At 41.6% G+C, this 18225-nt stretch overlaps 1 protein-coding gene across 1 annotated transcript in view; it reads left to right on the top strand.

Annotated features, from left to right (window-relative positions):
- usp43b (ubiquitin specific peptidase 43b) overlaps nucleotides 1–18225 on the top strand; it is a 68575-nt gene that overhangs the window by 21385 nt on the left and 28965 nt on the right. Inside the window, exons 3-5 of the mRNA XM_073494194.1 lie at nucleotides 6119–6222; nucleotides 12886–12978; nucleotides 18045–18180. Of these exons, the coding sequence (XP_073350295.1) occupies nucleotides 6119–6222; nucleotides 12886–12978; nucleotides 18045–18180 (333 nt within the window). The remainder of the gene's footprint in view (nucleotides 1–6118; nucleotides 6223–12885; nucleotides 12979–18044; nucleotides 18181–18225) is intronic.

Raw genomic sequence — 18225 nt, 5'->3', positions numbered from 1 at the left:
ACTCACTCCATCTCCATCTGTCTATATATCGATACGCACACATACACAGTGTCTTTGACGCCTGGCCTACATCTCTGTCTCTCCTCCTGCGTCCCTTTTCCTCTGTTACGATCACCATGGGGATTTTGGTGCTGTTGGGTCTTGTTCTCAATCACTCCACTATAGTGCTTTCTCCAGCAGAAGCACATGTCCATCCCTGTGTGTTTCCACAGCTTGTTTAAATTATTCACATCACAGCCATTACTGGGTACACTCGTTCCCCCAGCCCCCCTCTTACAATCTATCGCCCCCAACCATCTCTGAAACCCATCAGGGTGAGACAGGTGGTCTGCGAGGATTGGGGGGGGGGGCACATTTCCTGTATTCTCAGCACAGTGAAGTGAGAGTGCCTGAGTTCCTTTACTCGCAGAGATGAATCACTCCCAGCAACATTTTGGGGTGAATTATTGAAAGCCTCCCCACAGGGACAGAGAGCAACGTTAATCTGTACAATTTCAGGCTTTCATGCCGATGCACGGATGACCAGGAGTCAACACCTTGGTTTTAATAGAAACTTGGTCGTTAGCTGCTCATCTGTGTTTGCACCCTCACTGCTCAAATGGATAATGAGTAGATGCAGAGCTGTTTCCAAGGCTGCCAAAGCTCTTTTTAATAACATTGATCTCACTGTGGGGAAGTCCACAGAGAAACTTAAAAAGCCCCAACAGGTGATTTCTTAACTGATATCGGCATGGGCATGTTTTTAACCATACTTTTAGATCAAAATTATACTTATGTTCATATTAATTTTCATTATAACAGGAAAAACCAATCCTGTGTCATCTTTGTGTGGCAGTATAAACATCTATCTAAAAAACCTCAGATTGTCAGTATAGTTCAAAATGGTCTTCCCATTATAATACACTCCTACCAGCTGGCATTCTCCATTGTCTAAAGAAAATGACACTTTTCAGGCAGCTGTCTGATCTCGAGCAGCCAGCTGCACAACAATGTGCTTATCAAGTCTAGCTCTCTCCGTCACTCCGGCCCGTCTCTCCCCCTCTGTAAGTCAGCTTAAAAATCAGCCTGTGAACTCTGGCCTCCCGCTGACAGTGCTGAGCCAGCGGCCAGACTCCAGCCCACCACCCAGTTGCATGCTGTATCTTTGTCATTTATCTTAATCCCAGAAATCAATTACAGCACGCTAAGGTGCCAGGGCGAGGGATTTGAGTTTTAATTTTCTCCTTGCTCCTCGGGCACTGGCACACGCCCCTCTCCTGGCATTGAGGCTTTTGGATTAAGCAGAGGTAGACAATTCTCTGGCTTTACATATCTTAGATATTAGCAGCTGCACATTTTTGTGTTTATATTTCTCCATGTTACCTTTTCGGATAGGAGTTGTTATGGTTGACCACAAAATAGTGCAGATTCATTAAATCTCTGGATATTTTCTCTGCTCAGTCGTTAAGTTCAGCCCTGACTTGCACTGCTCCATAAATTTAGATATTCCAGATTCCTCTTTTTTGTGTGTGAAATCTTCATTTTTGTGTCTTCTTCAGGTGTCTGCAGTCATCTAGGGTCGTTAGCTTAATGTGCATGCACATGTTATTGTGCAGTAAAACTGGATTTCGCTTCTCATTCATTTATTTCCCTCATTTTTCACGGCACACATTTTGACGTATGTGATGGGCAACGCGTAGGTGGAACGAATAACTTTAATGATTGTTCTGTTGTATTAAAGCCTTGTTCCTACCGAATTACTTTCGGTATAATACCCTTTGAGCCAGTGTGTAACCCGTAAAACAAATCTGGTCTGCATACAGGGCTTTTACCGGCCAGCTTCGAGGGGAAACCCATTTCACTGTTCCAGCACTTGGGAAACAACAGAGGAGACTGGTGTTAACTCCTGAGAAGCCGCTGCATTTATTAACTGACATGCTTTCACCTGACAACATATATAAACTGTTAACCTTTTTTTCCTCTGCTCCACTCACAATCACCATCTTTTGGGAAGATGGGAGTTTGGGAAATCCTGCATCAGAGCACAGAGGATGAATTAGTTGTTCCAACTGACCAATCAGTGGTCTGCTGTGTTTTAGCGCCACCTGTTAGTATCTAATCAGTGTGCTAGGTACAACAACAGAAGTGTAATGAAAAACAGGATGGCAAAGAGTGGTTCTTTTGTAGCCAGTACCAACTTTTGATAATGGAAACACAAAAATAACCGTTCTAATGTGTAATGAAATGAATTGAATTGGACTGTTTGGTGGAAATGTGACTTAAGTGTCCCAGGAAGCCTCTCCAGTGAGCAATTATGCACAATACCAAACCCTGGTACTGCTTCATCATGCCTGCCATGAAAAAGGTCTAACAGTCCCCGTCTCTTTTTGCTTTGTGCTGAGTTCAGTCTAATTGAACTGTGTCATGCTGGCTTATTTACTAGGCCTAAATAAGCCAGCCTTCCTCTCATTGTCTCCCCCTCTCAGACTCCACATTTTTGGTTTGGTGGTGAATCATTTGTAATCTAGGTTGGCTAAAAGGGCATCAAATGCTACCCTCTCCAACAAACTAGTACAGAACAGAAGCACCCAATACTTTCACTTCCCAATAGTTGACAAATAGCTCCAAAATAACTATGCCAAAAACAACAAACCAATCTGCACTTACACTCGTCCAAGACAAATCAAATCAGCAGCCACAATGTCTGCTGCAGAAGGTAGCAACACAGGCTAATTAACTCCTCACTCCGAAAATATTTTTCTCCCGGAAATGCCCCCACTTATCACTCACCGGCTCAAAGTATGTGGTAATAAGGGGAGAGGCAGGCCAAGTTAAAGTGCCAATGAATATGTTTTATTTTAAAGGTAACCTTTAATTTACAGGCTGATAATTTCATACTGTACAAGAAAATTACCAAGTATAGAGAAATTGATATATATAGAGAATGAGTGCAATTACTCAGCTGTTTCTTAGTAATTACTGAGTGAAGTCAAAGGTGTGGAGGTCAGCAGCATCACTACAGGAGGAACATTACGGCTGTGGTAGAAATGTGTCTGTATGAATCGTAGGCTGCAGTTAACACACCAAACCAAAGCAAAAAAGATGTTTCAGTGAGTGTGCGGAGAAAAATGGAAAATAACACCAGTGTGTGAAATGTAGAAATTAAATTTCACACCCTATGCTTTTCCCATTTTTTCCCTCCTTATGGTAGCCGTCTGCCGGTCAGACCTGACTCTAAAAATAGCTTCTCAGATTTTTCCCCCTCTATTGCCTGCCTGTTCAGATGCATTTTTATCAGTTTGAAGTTGGCATGTTTTTCTGACAACCAATTTCAAAGATAGCATCTCAATTTCAGACCGGCGCATGGCACCTCTTGAGAGGGACCCCTGCTCTGTCCAGGTCGCTTAACAACCTGTAAAACAATTTCTTCGACCAGCAGCGGTCGTGGCTTGCTCCACTGGATCTGCTATCCGGCCGTGATCATTTAGATGACTGAGACCTTATCGGAACCACATGTCAGTGGGCATGCAACCCGTTCCACTTCCTCACTGTGCTTAAATGTCCACATCTTCAATAGCTACTGTTAACACACTGCTGATGCCTTGCAGTCTTTTGACAGGGCAGAGCTGGGCATGGATTTCTGAGAAGTGATAAGAGCGACTGCGTCTGCACTCTGTGGCCTCAATGTTGCTTTGTTATCTCTACATTAAGATAGCAATGGAATCCATTACCAAGTACGTGGAGGAAAAAAAGGAGTGAAATGCAGGGCCTGATGTCAGAGCCTTTGATTAGAAAAGAGGTTGCACTTTTAACCTCTCTCTCTCTTAATTTCGAACACTATATGTTGCATCTTTTAGCTAGTAATGAGAGGATCAGCTGGGTTAAACCCCTCTTTTTGAAAGTCCTGGTGTGTTCTGCTTTGACATCCATGCGAAGAGGAAAGGGTGAGAGAGGGGGAAGACATTTGTCATTGTACGAGCCTGTTGAAGCAAAGTGCAGCAGGAAGGTCAGGTTTCAGTCTCGCGCTCGGTCTTTGCAAAGCTCAAATGCTCTTCGAAGAATAGACTCAGGATTTGAAATGGTGGTGAACTGTAAAGGACTCTGCTGTCTCTCTGTCTGTCTCGGTCTCACACTGATTTCTCAGATGCACACACACGCCCTCCACTTCCCTCTCCCCTTTAGAAATTCTAAACCTCCTTTCAGCTCCGTTTGTGAGCGGAGGTCATGGTCGAGCTGCCAGCCTGGGAACAGTGGCAGCCAGTATGGGAGCAGGAGCTAGAAGTCAGAGGAATAGTAAACAGAGAGAGAGAGCGTGTGTCAACTGAGAAGGCCCTGAGAGTGCATTTCAGTCCAGAGTAAAAGCACAGCTGAAATGATATGATGACTTAATGCATTCTCAAGTACCTGACTTTTACAGACTATTGTGGGATTGAGAGCATGTGAGCGGAGAAATGCTAATAAGGTGCATGTTGCCTTTTAAGCAGAGCCACTTGGTAACTGAAAGAATTATTTTCAGGACATTTTCCTCGGCCAGAAGGTGTGAAACAGAGTTGATTCTGCACAGACTTGTCATAAGTGATCCAGCCTGTTTATCATTGTATAACTTTTAGCTCTTTAAGATTTTAACCCTCTGCACGAGGATTGCAAATATGAGTGAATTTGACATTTTGGAAAATAATTCTTGTTGAGATTTACATGAGAAGATTGATGCCACATGTTTCATGTGTGTGTTAAATCTGAAGCTACAGCAAGCATGAAATTAATATAGCCAACTAGACAACGTAGGAAACTATCCTGGCTTTGTCCAAAGTTTACAAACTAATGTATCTCCTTTGTGCAAATTCTCCCTGTACTAGCTTGTACGTTCTGCACCTGTGTGAGAGGAAATAACTCTCCATACCACAAGGTGATGTCAGTCTGTCATTTGGGAAACCGGAAGACTTTGGACTGTGGATATACAAGTTGTTGTTATGATAAAGCAGTGTTCTCTTTTTGTCAGCAATCTTGCTAATATATCCTCTTCTAATCAAGAATATGTCTGATAAAATGTTGCAAATGGCACTTGCAGGAGGCACAAACATCACTTAATCGGTGAAATCATGAATACTACAGCCACAGGCACAGGAGGTTTTCCCCTTCTTTTTCTGTTTCTCTCTCAACAATGGGCTCCACCGCCAATTCTACACGCCCAATCAGCCGAAAAGCCACTGACAAGGGCCGACTAGTGTCAACAATGCAGGACACACTGCAACAACCAAGGCCACAGACGCACAAAGTTCAACACACATGGTTGTGTCTGGGCCCTAATTGGCCCTAACTGGCGAGAAGTTAGGGAGTAATAACTTTATTTTGTGAGTAGCTTTTTAACAACAATATACATTTTTCAGTCCTTTTAACAAACTGTATCTGTACATGTACTCAGTTGAATACAGTACACTGACAATATGTTTGATGTTTTATCCTCATCAACTTCATTGATTTTTGAGGTTATTCTGAATTTGATGCCAGCAACACATTTCAAATAAGTTGGGACAGGGCCAACAAAAGACTGGAAAAGTTGTGGATCCGATCGCTTGCAAATCATTGCATTGTGTATTAATTAATGTTACACACAAGTTTTTGGACTCGGGATCGTAGATTATATAACTTGTGTGCTGTAAAACTGATGCAGAAGGTCATTCAGTTAGTTTCTGTGTTATTAATGCACAGCGAGACCCTCTCTCTCTCTGTGTGTGCCATCCCACACATTTATTGTGTGACCTTGTAAGTCTTTCAGTGATCAGTCTCAGTTAGTTTTTTATCTTTTTTTTCTCCTCTTCTTTTATCTTCATCCAAGGCCAGCTTCCTCTCTGTTCTAGGTGAGTAGATGAAAGAATAAAGACAGGGGCTTCCCAGGGGGTTATGTTCAGGTCAGTGCCTCCACCAATTTTAAATATCACTTTTTTGCAGAGGAAAAGCAAAAATGTGCTAAAGCTTCATTCTGCAGGAGCGTATGCAAGATTTCCAAAACCTGTTTTGCAGCATCACCACATGAGTTTCTGTTCACAATGATGATATCCTGGACAACCTTCGATGGACCTCAGAACAATGTGACAGTGTGACAGCTTTGTGCTTATGGGTGGCTTCCTTTGTGCTGCAGGGTCCCAGTGGAGCTGAGGAGGTGCTGTCTCCTGACCCGTCACAGTCCCAGCAGCCCGGAGTCCAGCACAGCTTTGTCCAGGAACTGTTCCAGGCACAGTACAAGTGAGTCTCCCTTCTCGACATACCACACTCACACCTACCAGAAATGAAATCCACAAATATAGCAACACTTCAGATACAGGGCTATTATGTCTTGGTGACCAGATAGTCTGTACAGTAATAATAATAATAATAATAATCTTACATTTTATTTATATAGCACTTTTCATGATACTCAAAGACACTTCACATAATCACATTATAAGAGGAACAACACATTAAGAACAAGTGGAAAAAGAAACAACATCATCAGAAAACCAACATATTTAAAATCATATAAACACATTTCAGTTTTAGTTTTTGTACAGCTGCCAATCATACAGTGGTTCTTTACAAGTTGTTAAGATGTTGCTGCTTTATAATTGGCTGTTCGCTAAACCAGTCCCCTGAACAGTGATTGTCCAATCATAACTTTGCAACAGCAAGTCAGGTCTGTCAAACGTAAACCTTCTCTGCAGATTGATGCTATGTGCATGGAGCTGTAGAAAATGGCAAAAACACTAGAGCAAATGTGTTAAACATCTAACATAAACTACAACTGTTGGTGTGCCGGGCTAACTAAAGCTAGCTTACAGAAGTTGCTCAGTGATATTGGGCATTTGATGCTACGTTATTTCATGTTATTACAGGATATGTTAAGCCAAGTCCTGTTCACAACCAACCAGCGCATCCACTGTGTTGTATTTCTCTATTTTAAGGAACTGAACCTGGATGCAACTATATCAGTGTGATGGCTAATGTTAGCCTGCTCTAGCGTTAAAAGTTTTGAAGAAATTTACACTACAGCGATCCCAAAGACCTGTTCATCCATCATTCAGTCTATCATTGGCATAGCTTTCAGTGGGGGAGAGAAAAGTCAAGTCAGAATGTTTAAATTAAACCAAATCGTGGATTTAGAGAATCATGACACCTCTAATCTATAGTATTTGCTATTATCTGTCAATGATATAACTGTAGGATTTTTCTGTATGATAAAAAATATGCTGACAGAGTTTATCATACGCCTGTCACCAGGTTTTGCATGAGACCGAAGTGTAATATGTGCCAACTGAAATGTAACTTACAGTCACCAAAAAACTTCTAGCTCAAAGATGGCTGCCATCTTACAATCTTAACACCAGGAGAGGGCTGACCTTTTTTAATGACATTGTTTTACTTGAGCTGTCTACCACCTACTACACTTTACATTAAACCTTCCACCCCAGGGTTTGTGGTTACAAGAGAAAGGCCACAAAAGGTCCTAAATAGCCACATCTGTCTTGGAAAACAGACAATCCTGGGATTTGTCCAAGCAAATAGCCACACAGTGTTGCTCTGGTTAAGTGATTGAAATATATTTTTTATAACACCTGTGTAGAGACAATCAAAAAGCCCACCCATTCTTATATGGTATTTAGGCATCATTGATCAGATTGCAGTGTAACTTCTAGATCCAGCTGATGTAATGGGGACATCATTATTTCTTCTACACAGAGGTCCTCGGAGACACAGATGACTGGCTCGAAGCACAGTAAATCTACACGGCCCCTGTAGTAATTACCAAGCAGGCAGGAACAGTAGTACTGTAAAGGTCTGATGAAAAAGTGCCCTGGTACCATAACCTCTGTGTCTCTCTGGGACAAAGAAACCCCTTTAGTGCATGTCCTCGTTTAGTTCTTTGTGCTGGTTGAGAAACAGCAGATTGGGTTGTTAACTGTGCCGGTGGGCAAGTATTCTCACCTGTGTGATACCTTGTGAATGTGGCGGATGTCATTTGGATCACAGTGAGATTTTTTTTCTTTTATGAAACTAGTTAGTGTTGCTCTGTAGGCTTTTCACCACCGACTGTATTATCACCATTTCTGATGCAGCTGGATCTCCTCATCACTCCCGTCAATCAATCACCCAGGAGATAAAGAGGCAGTTCATTTTTTACATAATATACGCATCTGTCAGCTGTGGCAGGCTGGGAGAGCAGCGTCATTCAGATGAGTTTATCTGGCCAACTCATCCAAGTATTAGTCTGGTCTAAGAAAACATGAGGTCAATTACTCAGCGCTTTTACTCTTCACACTTTCCTCTTTTATCAAGCCAGTTTAAAAATATATCGGGTGGATTATTGGCTTGCATCATCCTATCACATACACTTCATGGGCTACCATCTTTATCCACTAATCAGTTCTTCCTTCATTTCAACCAGTCAGCTGTATCTTCAGTATCCAGCTCCTGATGCTGATGCAAACACCATCTGGACTCCATCCATCCACAAACTACTGACGACACTGACCAATTATCGAGGTCTTACATTCAACACCCAAATCTGATGTTTTAATTAATACAGTTTTTTAAAGTAGTCCTTCCAGAATGAACTTCTGATATCTTGTTTGTCGGTGCCACCCTCCATCTGCCAATTCCTCGCAAAATTGGCAGCTCTGTGCGACTGCCAGTAATACATCTGTCAGAGCGCATCTCTTAATTGCTACCCTCACTGTCAAATGTTTCAGCTGTGACACCCTGGGTGTGTCTAGACAGGAAGCAGCAGATTTCACAGCCTAGCAGGCGAAATTTGTTCCTCTCACCCACTCAAATAGTGTGTTAGCCAGGGAAAGTGGGTGAGATGGTACAGCGCGAATATATATACATGACTGGTTTGGCTGAGCACAAACTTTACAAAGGGACTCTAACATACACAGGAAGTGTAGAGTCTGAGTTTATTCTGACAATGCACAAAGCCGTGCATCACAAGGCTGCGAGGTTTAAATGGAGATGAATGCTTTTCTTATGTATCATCACTGCTGGCGTTTGACTTTGAGCAAATATTTCTTGACTCCTGTCTCTCTCTTTCCCTCTGAGTCCTGAGGCCCCTCTACTGCCTGTGTAACACTTCCCAGTGCAGTGTCTGATGTGATACAATATCCAGGGTTGACAGACCGGAGAATTATCCTTGTAATGGCTCGGTTTGTCACTACGCAATCATCACGGCCATTATACATGTTGAGACAAGTTAGATCCAAGCAGGCCAAGCCAAGACTTATTTGATCTGAATTTCTGTTATCCGTCATCACATGCTGGTGCTGATCAAAATCAGAGCTGAACTAGAAGGTCAGTGTACATTCAGGCTTCATTTTGTGATTGTCATTTTCAGTATAAAGTATAAAACGCAGCTCTTACCTCTGTTTCAGAAGATCTGAATTCAGTCTGTCATCACTGATTTGTAAATCCATCGCACTGCTCTCTTCTTGCCCCTTTGATCTAATTTAAGATTTGCTTACCTGATCAAAGGCACTGATCTTTGTCTATATGTGGGCAAGTCATGTCTGTGGAGACCGCAATGAAAAAGTCTGTCTGTCAAGCATTTTTCATTACGGTGACGGGCGGACCAGCGTTTCAGATTACAAACACGGCGCCTTTTCAGTGCAGCTCGTTTTACTGTGAGAGACCCCCGCGTCTCGTCTCTGAAGCAGACCGGACCGAGTGACCGCTGTTTGAATCATTTCTCCTAATTAATTTGTCATGATTTGCAGGATTGGTTAACTGGTACTTTGGAGTTTCCAGGCCCAGTAATGGCTCATTTTATTATGTGTATATTGTAATTTCAATTAGTGAATTATGAGGCGCACACTGAGGTTTATGCCTTTTCCTTTTCAGAGCATTAGTGTGGTGAATTAACTACTATTCATCCCCCAACGGAGGATTTCTGCCAAGCTTAGAGAGAGGAACAAGCTGCCAATCTATTTGGTTTTAACCTATTGAGACTTTTTGTTTTTTTTAATTGCCTCTCTTAGGAAAGAAAATCAATTAGAGATACCTGGGACGATGCTGCGTTACTCTGGGAAATTCATAGCTCTCGCAGTGTGTAGTGCAGAGCATCAAGCTCAGAGTCTCTTCAGCATGGCTGCGTCCCAGACAGGAGGATACATACCTCTCAGCCAGTGCACGCTTCCTCCATTAGAGCATCACCAGAATATCACCTCTTCCTTTGCTCCTTTTCTCTTTTTAAGTGTTTTAGAGCAGTGCAGGGCACATCTATGTTTTAGTGGAGGCTGAGTGTGATTTGTATGCATGGAGTGCAGTTGCCCTCACTGTTTCCTGGCGAGAATAAGACATCCGTAGGGCAGCCATTCTGCTCTGCCAAGAGGGAGAGATCCACTAAGAGCCAGTGTCAGCTGGGTTTGCTTGAATAGAGCTTTATTCACTCCCCCCCTTCTCCTCCCCCTCCGAGTCTGTCAGGTGCCTTCCTATAAGGAAAACACATTTGAACAGTTCATCTATAGCTTAATTTCCCAGGGTAGGATGGTGTGTGAAGGTCATAAAAGTTCGACACACATAAGCTCGGGGAGTTTAAGAATTTGTTACAGAACCGATGAAAAAGAGATGAGAATTAGGAAGAAGATGGGGAAGATTTTTAGGCATGCTTCATGACACCAAGAGGGAATTTGGAATTTGAAATGGATCAATTAATTTTCTTGATTTAATCTAAATCTAATCTCTGTATGTGAGTTTTCTTTATGTGTCCCAGAGCACTCGGTATACCTTTCTATGTACATTATTGCTGCTGGGTTATGATTCACACAAGTCTATTATCAGTTGATGTGCTGCACGGTGCTTTCTGTACTGTTCCAGCAGCAGTGGTGAATCATATGTTATCTTTTGATGTTAAGACCAAGTAGTTGCACTGTAGCTAACGGGGGCGTCTTACTCATATACTGCTTTTATTTCCTGTCCCATCTTTTCCTTTATTTCCCTTTTTGAATTAAAGCTTTTTTTCCAACTGGTTGTGAAATGAAACTTACGAGCTTCCATACACACGGTTGCTTCTGCAAACTCTTGGCTTCCAATATGGCCCCCAGCAGGAGGACGGACAGGTCAGTGAACTACTGGCGTGGTTTAGATCCGTGGTTCCCAACCCGTGGTTTTTTTCTGGTGTACCCCCTTCATAAGGTTACACATTTGTTCAACTGAATTGATTTTAAAGTGGATGTTGTTTAACACTATTAAATATACAAAATTGGACATTGTTACAAAAATTTTTTAGGCAGTTTAACTGTCAGTGTTTAGGTTGGTTTGGTCAAGTTTGCATTTGTACTAGTCGAGCAGAAGGTAGACATTTCAACCACTTATCCATAGGTTTTAGCAAACTACTGTACTTCAACAGTTGCTCTGTTCCTTTAACTATTTATCAGTTACTTGAACTGTAGATTCATCACATTTAGCGATCTATTTCAAACACTTAACAACCATTAGTTTTGCTAACTGTTAAGACTTAGCTCTCTCTTGCTAATGTTCATGCTCAGTCAATTGTAACCCGTAGCTATTATTCAATTCTTACAATATGTGGTTACATTCTTTTATATCAGAATGTTTGTTTTTTCACATTAATTGAGCTAATCTACGTTCTTTCCACCTAGCCCTTACCTTGAGAGACACTTCGATTTGCAAGATCATGTGATTTCGCAAATCCATCCTGACAGACTTCAAGTTATGTGCTTGTGGCTGCAAACGTCAGCATCCTATGAAGGACTACTGGCAGCTATGGTCATGGTTTAGATGTGACGACCTACGGGAAGCACCAATGGATGCTCCTCAAGAGATTATATCAGAACTGGAGAGTATATTTCATTGAAAGAAAAGCAAAGAACGGCACTGAAGGCTTCTCTTGAACAGTTTATGGCAGCACCTTTCCAGATGGTTCAATGTAACAAACCACATGCAATGACAGGTTAACGTACCTGCTAGCCGTTGAAGTACACCTGTTTAGGAACCATTGGTTTAGATAAAGATGATCGATGCTTTATTTAAATTGAATTTTACATTTAACACTATATTTGGTTTTATGTATCTGACTGGTGGTTGTCAAATCCACTCGTTTACAAAATGATTTTAGTCTACACCCACTGATGCTCAAAGAGGTTGATAGAAAGGGCCTATTCAAGATTCACTTAATTATCGTGTATTTACAGAAAGTCTTATCCAGGAAATCCAGCACAGATTAACTCTAAACACTGGACAAAAGATTTAATTTAGTTGCAGACAAAATCACTTCCAGCATTCAGTCCATTAACTTCAGTGGGCTCTCTGACTCATTGTTCAGACAATTAGCTAACTGGAATAAGTGATATTAAGTGGGATTCATTGAATGAAGTGCACTCATGAATAAAGGGGACTCAGTGGAAAAGAAAATGGACATTTGCTTTTTCAGTTATCTGTCACCTGTGCATTTCGAGCAGAGGAAGAGAGGCCGTCGCTTAGGAAAGCTCCCTTACTTCTCTCTGCTCGGGATCCCGTAATGGCATCATCATCATCACACGAGCATTAGTAGCACTGGTGAGAGTGATGCAACAAGATGGAAACCGCTTCTGCTGGTTCCCGTTCATAGCCCAAACCGTCCCAGGGGGCTTCTTATACTACTTACCCCACCCCCTGCACACCCCAACCTTTTGTCTCTCTCATTCGCACCAGTTACATCACTCATCTTTTCCGTTCTCACAATCAGATCAAGGGGGTCCTGTGTGGAACACTGTGTTCATTTTGACTGTGTTGTTCACTTGTGTAACAAGATTAAGCCATCTCCTTTCCTGCCAGACTTAATCAAGAGGACTTGGAGATTAATTTGGAAGTCTGTGTCAAGTCAGCAGCAGTCAGTAGGTTTTTCAAGACTAACGCAACTATGTGCTTTCTTTTCCTCAGGTCTTCGCTGACATGCCCCCACTGTCTGAAACAAAGCAACACTTTTGACCCTTTCCTCTGCATCTCACTCCCCATTCCTCTTCGTCAAACCAGGTGAGCCCTGTTGTTCTCAATACAGACTCATGTCTATCATCTGAAATCATTGTTCTTCATCAGGTGGACAATTACATACAGATGCAAACAAATTATGAATCTATTTTAGACAGAAGTACCTGTGCTGGGTCTCCAAAGTAACTTTAACAGACAGTATAATATGTGTAGTTTCAATGTACATTAGATAATATGGTCATGCTGTTAAACTTAAAGGAACAGCTTCATGTTATTCCTTTTCTTTCTGGGAGTTAGATGACAGGGTTGATATATCTGACTGTAAAATTACAAGGCTACAGCCATCAGCCGGTTTGCTTAGCTTAGCTTAGCTTAGCTTAGTTTAGCACAAAGACTGGAAACAGGGGGAAACAGCTAGCCTGGCTCTGAAGTTACTGGTGAAGATAGTTCAACATACAGTATGTTCACTGTTCACATGTGTAATTTTTACATTTCTGTTTTTGTACCATTAGCTAAGTGGGCTACAAAGACTAGAAGACTGGAAACAGACAAAAAGCTAGCTTGGCTCTGAAGTTGCAGCACCTTACCCAAAAATAGTACTGTAAATTGACATTTTTACACTTTTGAACAAATCAAACAAACAACATGTTAAGCAGAGGTTTTGTTACCTTTGAATAGAGCCATATTCCTATGTCTCCAGTCTTAATGCTAAGATAAGCTAACCAGCTGCTGGATGTAGGTTCATATCGACTGTACAAAAAGGAGAGCAGTATAGATCAGTATCATCTAACTCTCTGCAAGATGGAAAAAATGGCGAACTACTTCTTTTAACTTGGGGTATTGAAACAATAAGAAATCAGGCTGGACAGCACCCAGCTTTGTTCATGCACTACATACAGTAGGAACACAAGTAATTGTGTTACTGGAGGGCTGGTATCAAAAAGGAAAAGCTGGTGGAAAACCCTCTCAGCATTGAGGAACAATGTCTTATTCAACTTTACATCACAACAACCACTCAGTCTCCATGTCAGGTCAACACGGCCTGTTCAGGAAATCCTGACATATTCAAGGAGGAACACCCCGTTCACTCTATGTTTTTTTAGACAGGACCTCTCTTACTTTAATTATGTGGTAATGTCTCTCTCAAACACACACACACACAAATCCACATGCAAACTTTTCAACTACTCACAACATGTTCACAGTGCATGTTTCTGGTCTTAACTGTGGTCCTGCTCATGTTGTGGAAACTAAATCCTGTGTCTCACCTCCCACAACTTGTGTCCTCTCCTGTCCTGTTTTGGATGCAGGCTGTCAGTTGAAATGGTGGAGCTCCTGCTCAGATGCAGTGTCCTCGCAATCCTCCTCCACCTCTACAACACACAACTACTTATGTAATTTAAGACCATTGCCTAAAATTAGCGTCTGTTTTGAGGTTTCTGTTCCTTTGTGTAGTAAAGTGGATTTCTCAGGCATTTCTCAACCTGAGTGTGACCTCTCAGACTCGGTATAAATACATGTGACTGAAACATGATTTAAACATTCAACTGTAAACCAATTTAAATGATTTATATTGTTGTAACCGTTGGACGAGAACAGGTTACACCCAAAAGAGGTTATGCTCATGTTAAAGGAATAATCTGACAGTTTAAGAAATACACTTATTCACTTTCTAGGGTAAAGTTAGATAAGAAGATCGATACCACTCTCATATCTGTTCGTTTAAAATAACTCTACAGCCAGCAGCTGGTTAGCTTAGCTTAGCATAACTGAACAAAATCCAAAACACTTCCAACGCTCACTTATTGTCAGCTTTGTTCATCTACGAAGTTATTGCTGCCAGCCAACAAATAGTCTGGCCCACAATCCATCTTTTAAAAAAAGGCAAATTGTTGTTTTTACACTTCAGATTTTATAAAGATTAAACATACAACATGTGATGTGTTAATTAGTGAGCTTTAGAGGTGTTGGTGGGTGGATTTTGTTACCGTTGGACTGAGCCAAGTTAGCTGTTTCCCCTGGTTTCTTTTTTCTGTGTCATTCATGCTGAGTTAACCTGCTTCAGGCTGTAGCTATGTAATAAATACACAGATATGAGAGTGATCATCAGTAGTTCATCTCATTCTTGACCAAAAAGCGAATACAATGTCTAACCTTAATCTTAATTTAAGCATTTGGCAGAGCTTTTTGGGCTAAAATGTAGCTTGTACTCAGTGTAGAGCTTGTTTGCTAACCTCAACTCTTTGTGTGATTGACACACAGAGGTGTGCTGATCACTATTTTAAGGTTTGCCAGGGTTTCTTCTTGCTAGTTATTTCCTTCCTTTTCAGCTTTTAGTCTTTGAAATAGTTCATACAAGTTCAGCCAACATCCGCTCTAATTTAGGAAATTGTTTTTAAGAGCCTCGTTCTGACACTGTGCCAAATCGAGTTTATTTCGTTACCATCCTTTCTATTAACTGCGCAGCAGATAGGGTGAGAGAAAACACTTCTGAGGGGATAAACAGAGGAGAAAACAGATGGGTTGTCTTTTTAGAGCATTTTTAATGCATTTCTCTGTGTGCAGAGTTCAGCTCACTCTCAGCCAAGTCATGTCTGTAAGCCATAAACACATACTGTTTGTTACCCGACCAACAGTTTCTGTGCCCAGCAGTCCAAACACTGGACTCTGTCCCTGGCGATCATGTGCTCTTTGCATGTTGGATGATTTTGTTCTTTTACACTATATGTAAAGCTTTCTCTGTGAATATTCCTGTGAATATTCCTACCCAGTTGTTTATTGTTTCATAAGATTGGGGGGCGGGGGGTCCACACTGGTATGAAAGATGCAGTGGGCATAAACATGGGATCCCTCCTTGAGCCTTGGCTTGATTAGTGCTGCCAATTACTGAGCTCTCTTTACACTGGTCTTTTGAAGTTTCCTGCTCCCCACCCAAATCTGTGGAGCAGTTGATTACATAGTTTTTTCACACATACAGGTTTAATACTAATTGTGCTTATCTAGAACCAGTAGAAATATGCAGATAGCTTGTGTTGTTAAATCTTTAAACTAGCTTCCAGTTAGCTACAAACTTCAAAGACCTGCTGCTGGTTTATAAATCATTTAATGGCTCAGGGCGAGAATTTATGCAATGCTTTAGGAATATAAACCCATTACAGCCCTTAAATCAGAGGTTCCCAACCCCAGGGCTGTGGACCTGTACCAGGCCTCTGAACATTTGATACTGGACCATGAGGAAACAATTTGGCAAAATGAAGCTGAATAATAGTTATATAACTTACAGGGGCTATTTATACAATTATTACCTTAAAGTTGATGTTGTATGTGGTGGATTTTTACACAATATATTGACTTTGCATCAAAATAAAGGTCATCTGTATGCAATGTTGTGTGTAACCACACAATCTTTCAGCATTCAGCTGTACCACATGAAATCTGTATCTCTGTAGGAGAGTCGGGTGCAAAGCCAGACCTTCTCAAGGAGAAAGCACCCATAGTCACAGTGGAATCTGCTCTCATCCAGAGCCATCTACAGGCAGGAGGAGAGCTCAGAGATTGCTTTTAAACCCTTGGAATTAAAAAGTGGATTTATCTTCACTCCCATTTATCAACCTGACTGCAGCAGCTGTCAGCAGAGGTGTTTTCATACTGTAATGTTGACTGCTGACTGGAGCTGGAGGAGGGATGTTACTTTACTTCATGAACATAACGTTATAGGAAGGACAGGGAGAAAGGAAGAGAGAGAACTGGTGAGTGCTGATTTCATTGAGCGTTGACCTGAATTTAAAACACACAAACTCTCAGTGTGTGCCATTGCTCACTTGCTCACAGTTAATGTACGGTAAAGTGATCTGGCAGTTTAGGACGAATAAACACTAGCTGGGGGTGAATAACATTAAACAACCACCAGAGAGAGAAATCAAGCTTGCATGTTTAGCTTCCAGAACAATTACACTTGGTGATTCTCATCCATGACCAGCTGGTCAGAAGGTCCTCATTAAATCTATTAATTATGAAAATGGTACACAGTGAAAACAAGGTTGGGACCCCTGCCTCAGATCTTTCAGAAACATACACCTTTAGTTTAGGGTGCAGAACCAGTTTGGAGGTTGAATGACTGACATGTGACACACCTTTCTAGACCTTGGTTGTGGATTAATTCCTTATGAATGTACAAAACAACGTCCTTGAATGCAGAGTAGAGGTAATTCTGAGTTTGTGCTGCAGGCTGTGAGCAGTCAGCTGTCCTGCTGCTGGATGTCCTCTGTATTCACCTGTGATTAAACCTGTGCGCTCTGACAGCTTCTGCTGTCACTCTGCACCTGCCTCACTGTACGACAATCAAGATTTCACCAAATGACTTTGGTCAACTTTTTTTTTTAAATCATGTTATGGTTAAGAGGTTTCTTTATTCATTGTGATTTAACCTATATTTTAATCTATCAGAGGAAATGTTGTACCGCTAGTGCACAAGGGCAAATTTGATTCTTCATTCCCCTGTTTTATTTCTTCGTTTTCTTTATTATTCCCGGAGAGAAGTTTGAGTTTTCTTTTTTTTTAAGGTTACTTTTATGTATACGTTCTTGTGCTTCTTCTTGCTGCTGTAACTCTTAAGTATCCCTATGAGAGGGTCAATAAACTTTATCACTCTATTATTTTTATTATATTGAGGTGCAAAAAAAAAATAAAATCTATTACTCCATACAGTATAATATCTTTTGGCCATATATTTCTATGCCACTAGCTACCGCCTCAAGGCCATACACTCCCTCCGGTACCTGATAGGGTTTCTCTCCATCTCCTCAGTGTGCTGTTATTCAAAGAAGCCATTATGTCCCAGCACCCTGCTCATGTCAGCGCTGCCTCTGGAGAGGTCAGAGCCAAGAGCTCCTCGTTTTTAAAAATGCAATAGAGATTCCATTATTTGGCACACATAAAACTAAGTCCTAATGATCTATTATTAATGCTAAAATGTATTGATTTATTCATGAAAGTCTTCTTTTGTCCCTTCCTGGCCGTAGAGTAGGCTGCCGTTAGAAATGGCACAGAAATCAAAATAGAACCTGCTCTATTTCCCACCGTTCCTGATTGTGTGTCTTCATCTGTGGCAGGCCGCTGTGTGTGATTCTGGTGTTCAGCACCAAAGGACAGAGGTACCTGCGGGTCGGGATGGCTGTGCCTCTGTTCGGCTCTGTGGCCTGCCTGAGGAGGATGGTGGCTGATGAGGGGAAACTTTCCCCAGACCAGGTAACTTAAAGCATGTGTGGACCCAGATTCAAACTACTGGAACAG

The sequence above is a fragment of the Pagrus major genome, chromosome 23, assembly GCF_040436345.1.
Source record: "Pagrus major chromosome 23, Pma_NU_1.0".
Lineage (NCBI taxonomy): Eukaryota > Metazoa > Chordata > Actinopteri > Spariformes > Sparidae > Pagrus > Pagrus major.
This window is presented reverse-complemented; position numbering and strand designations above follow the sequence as displayed.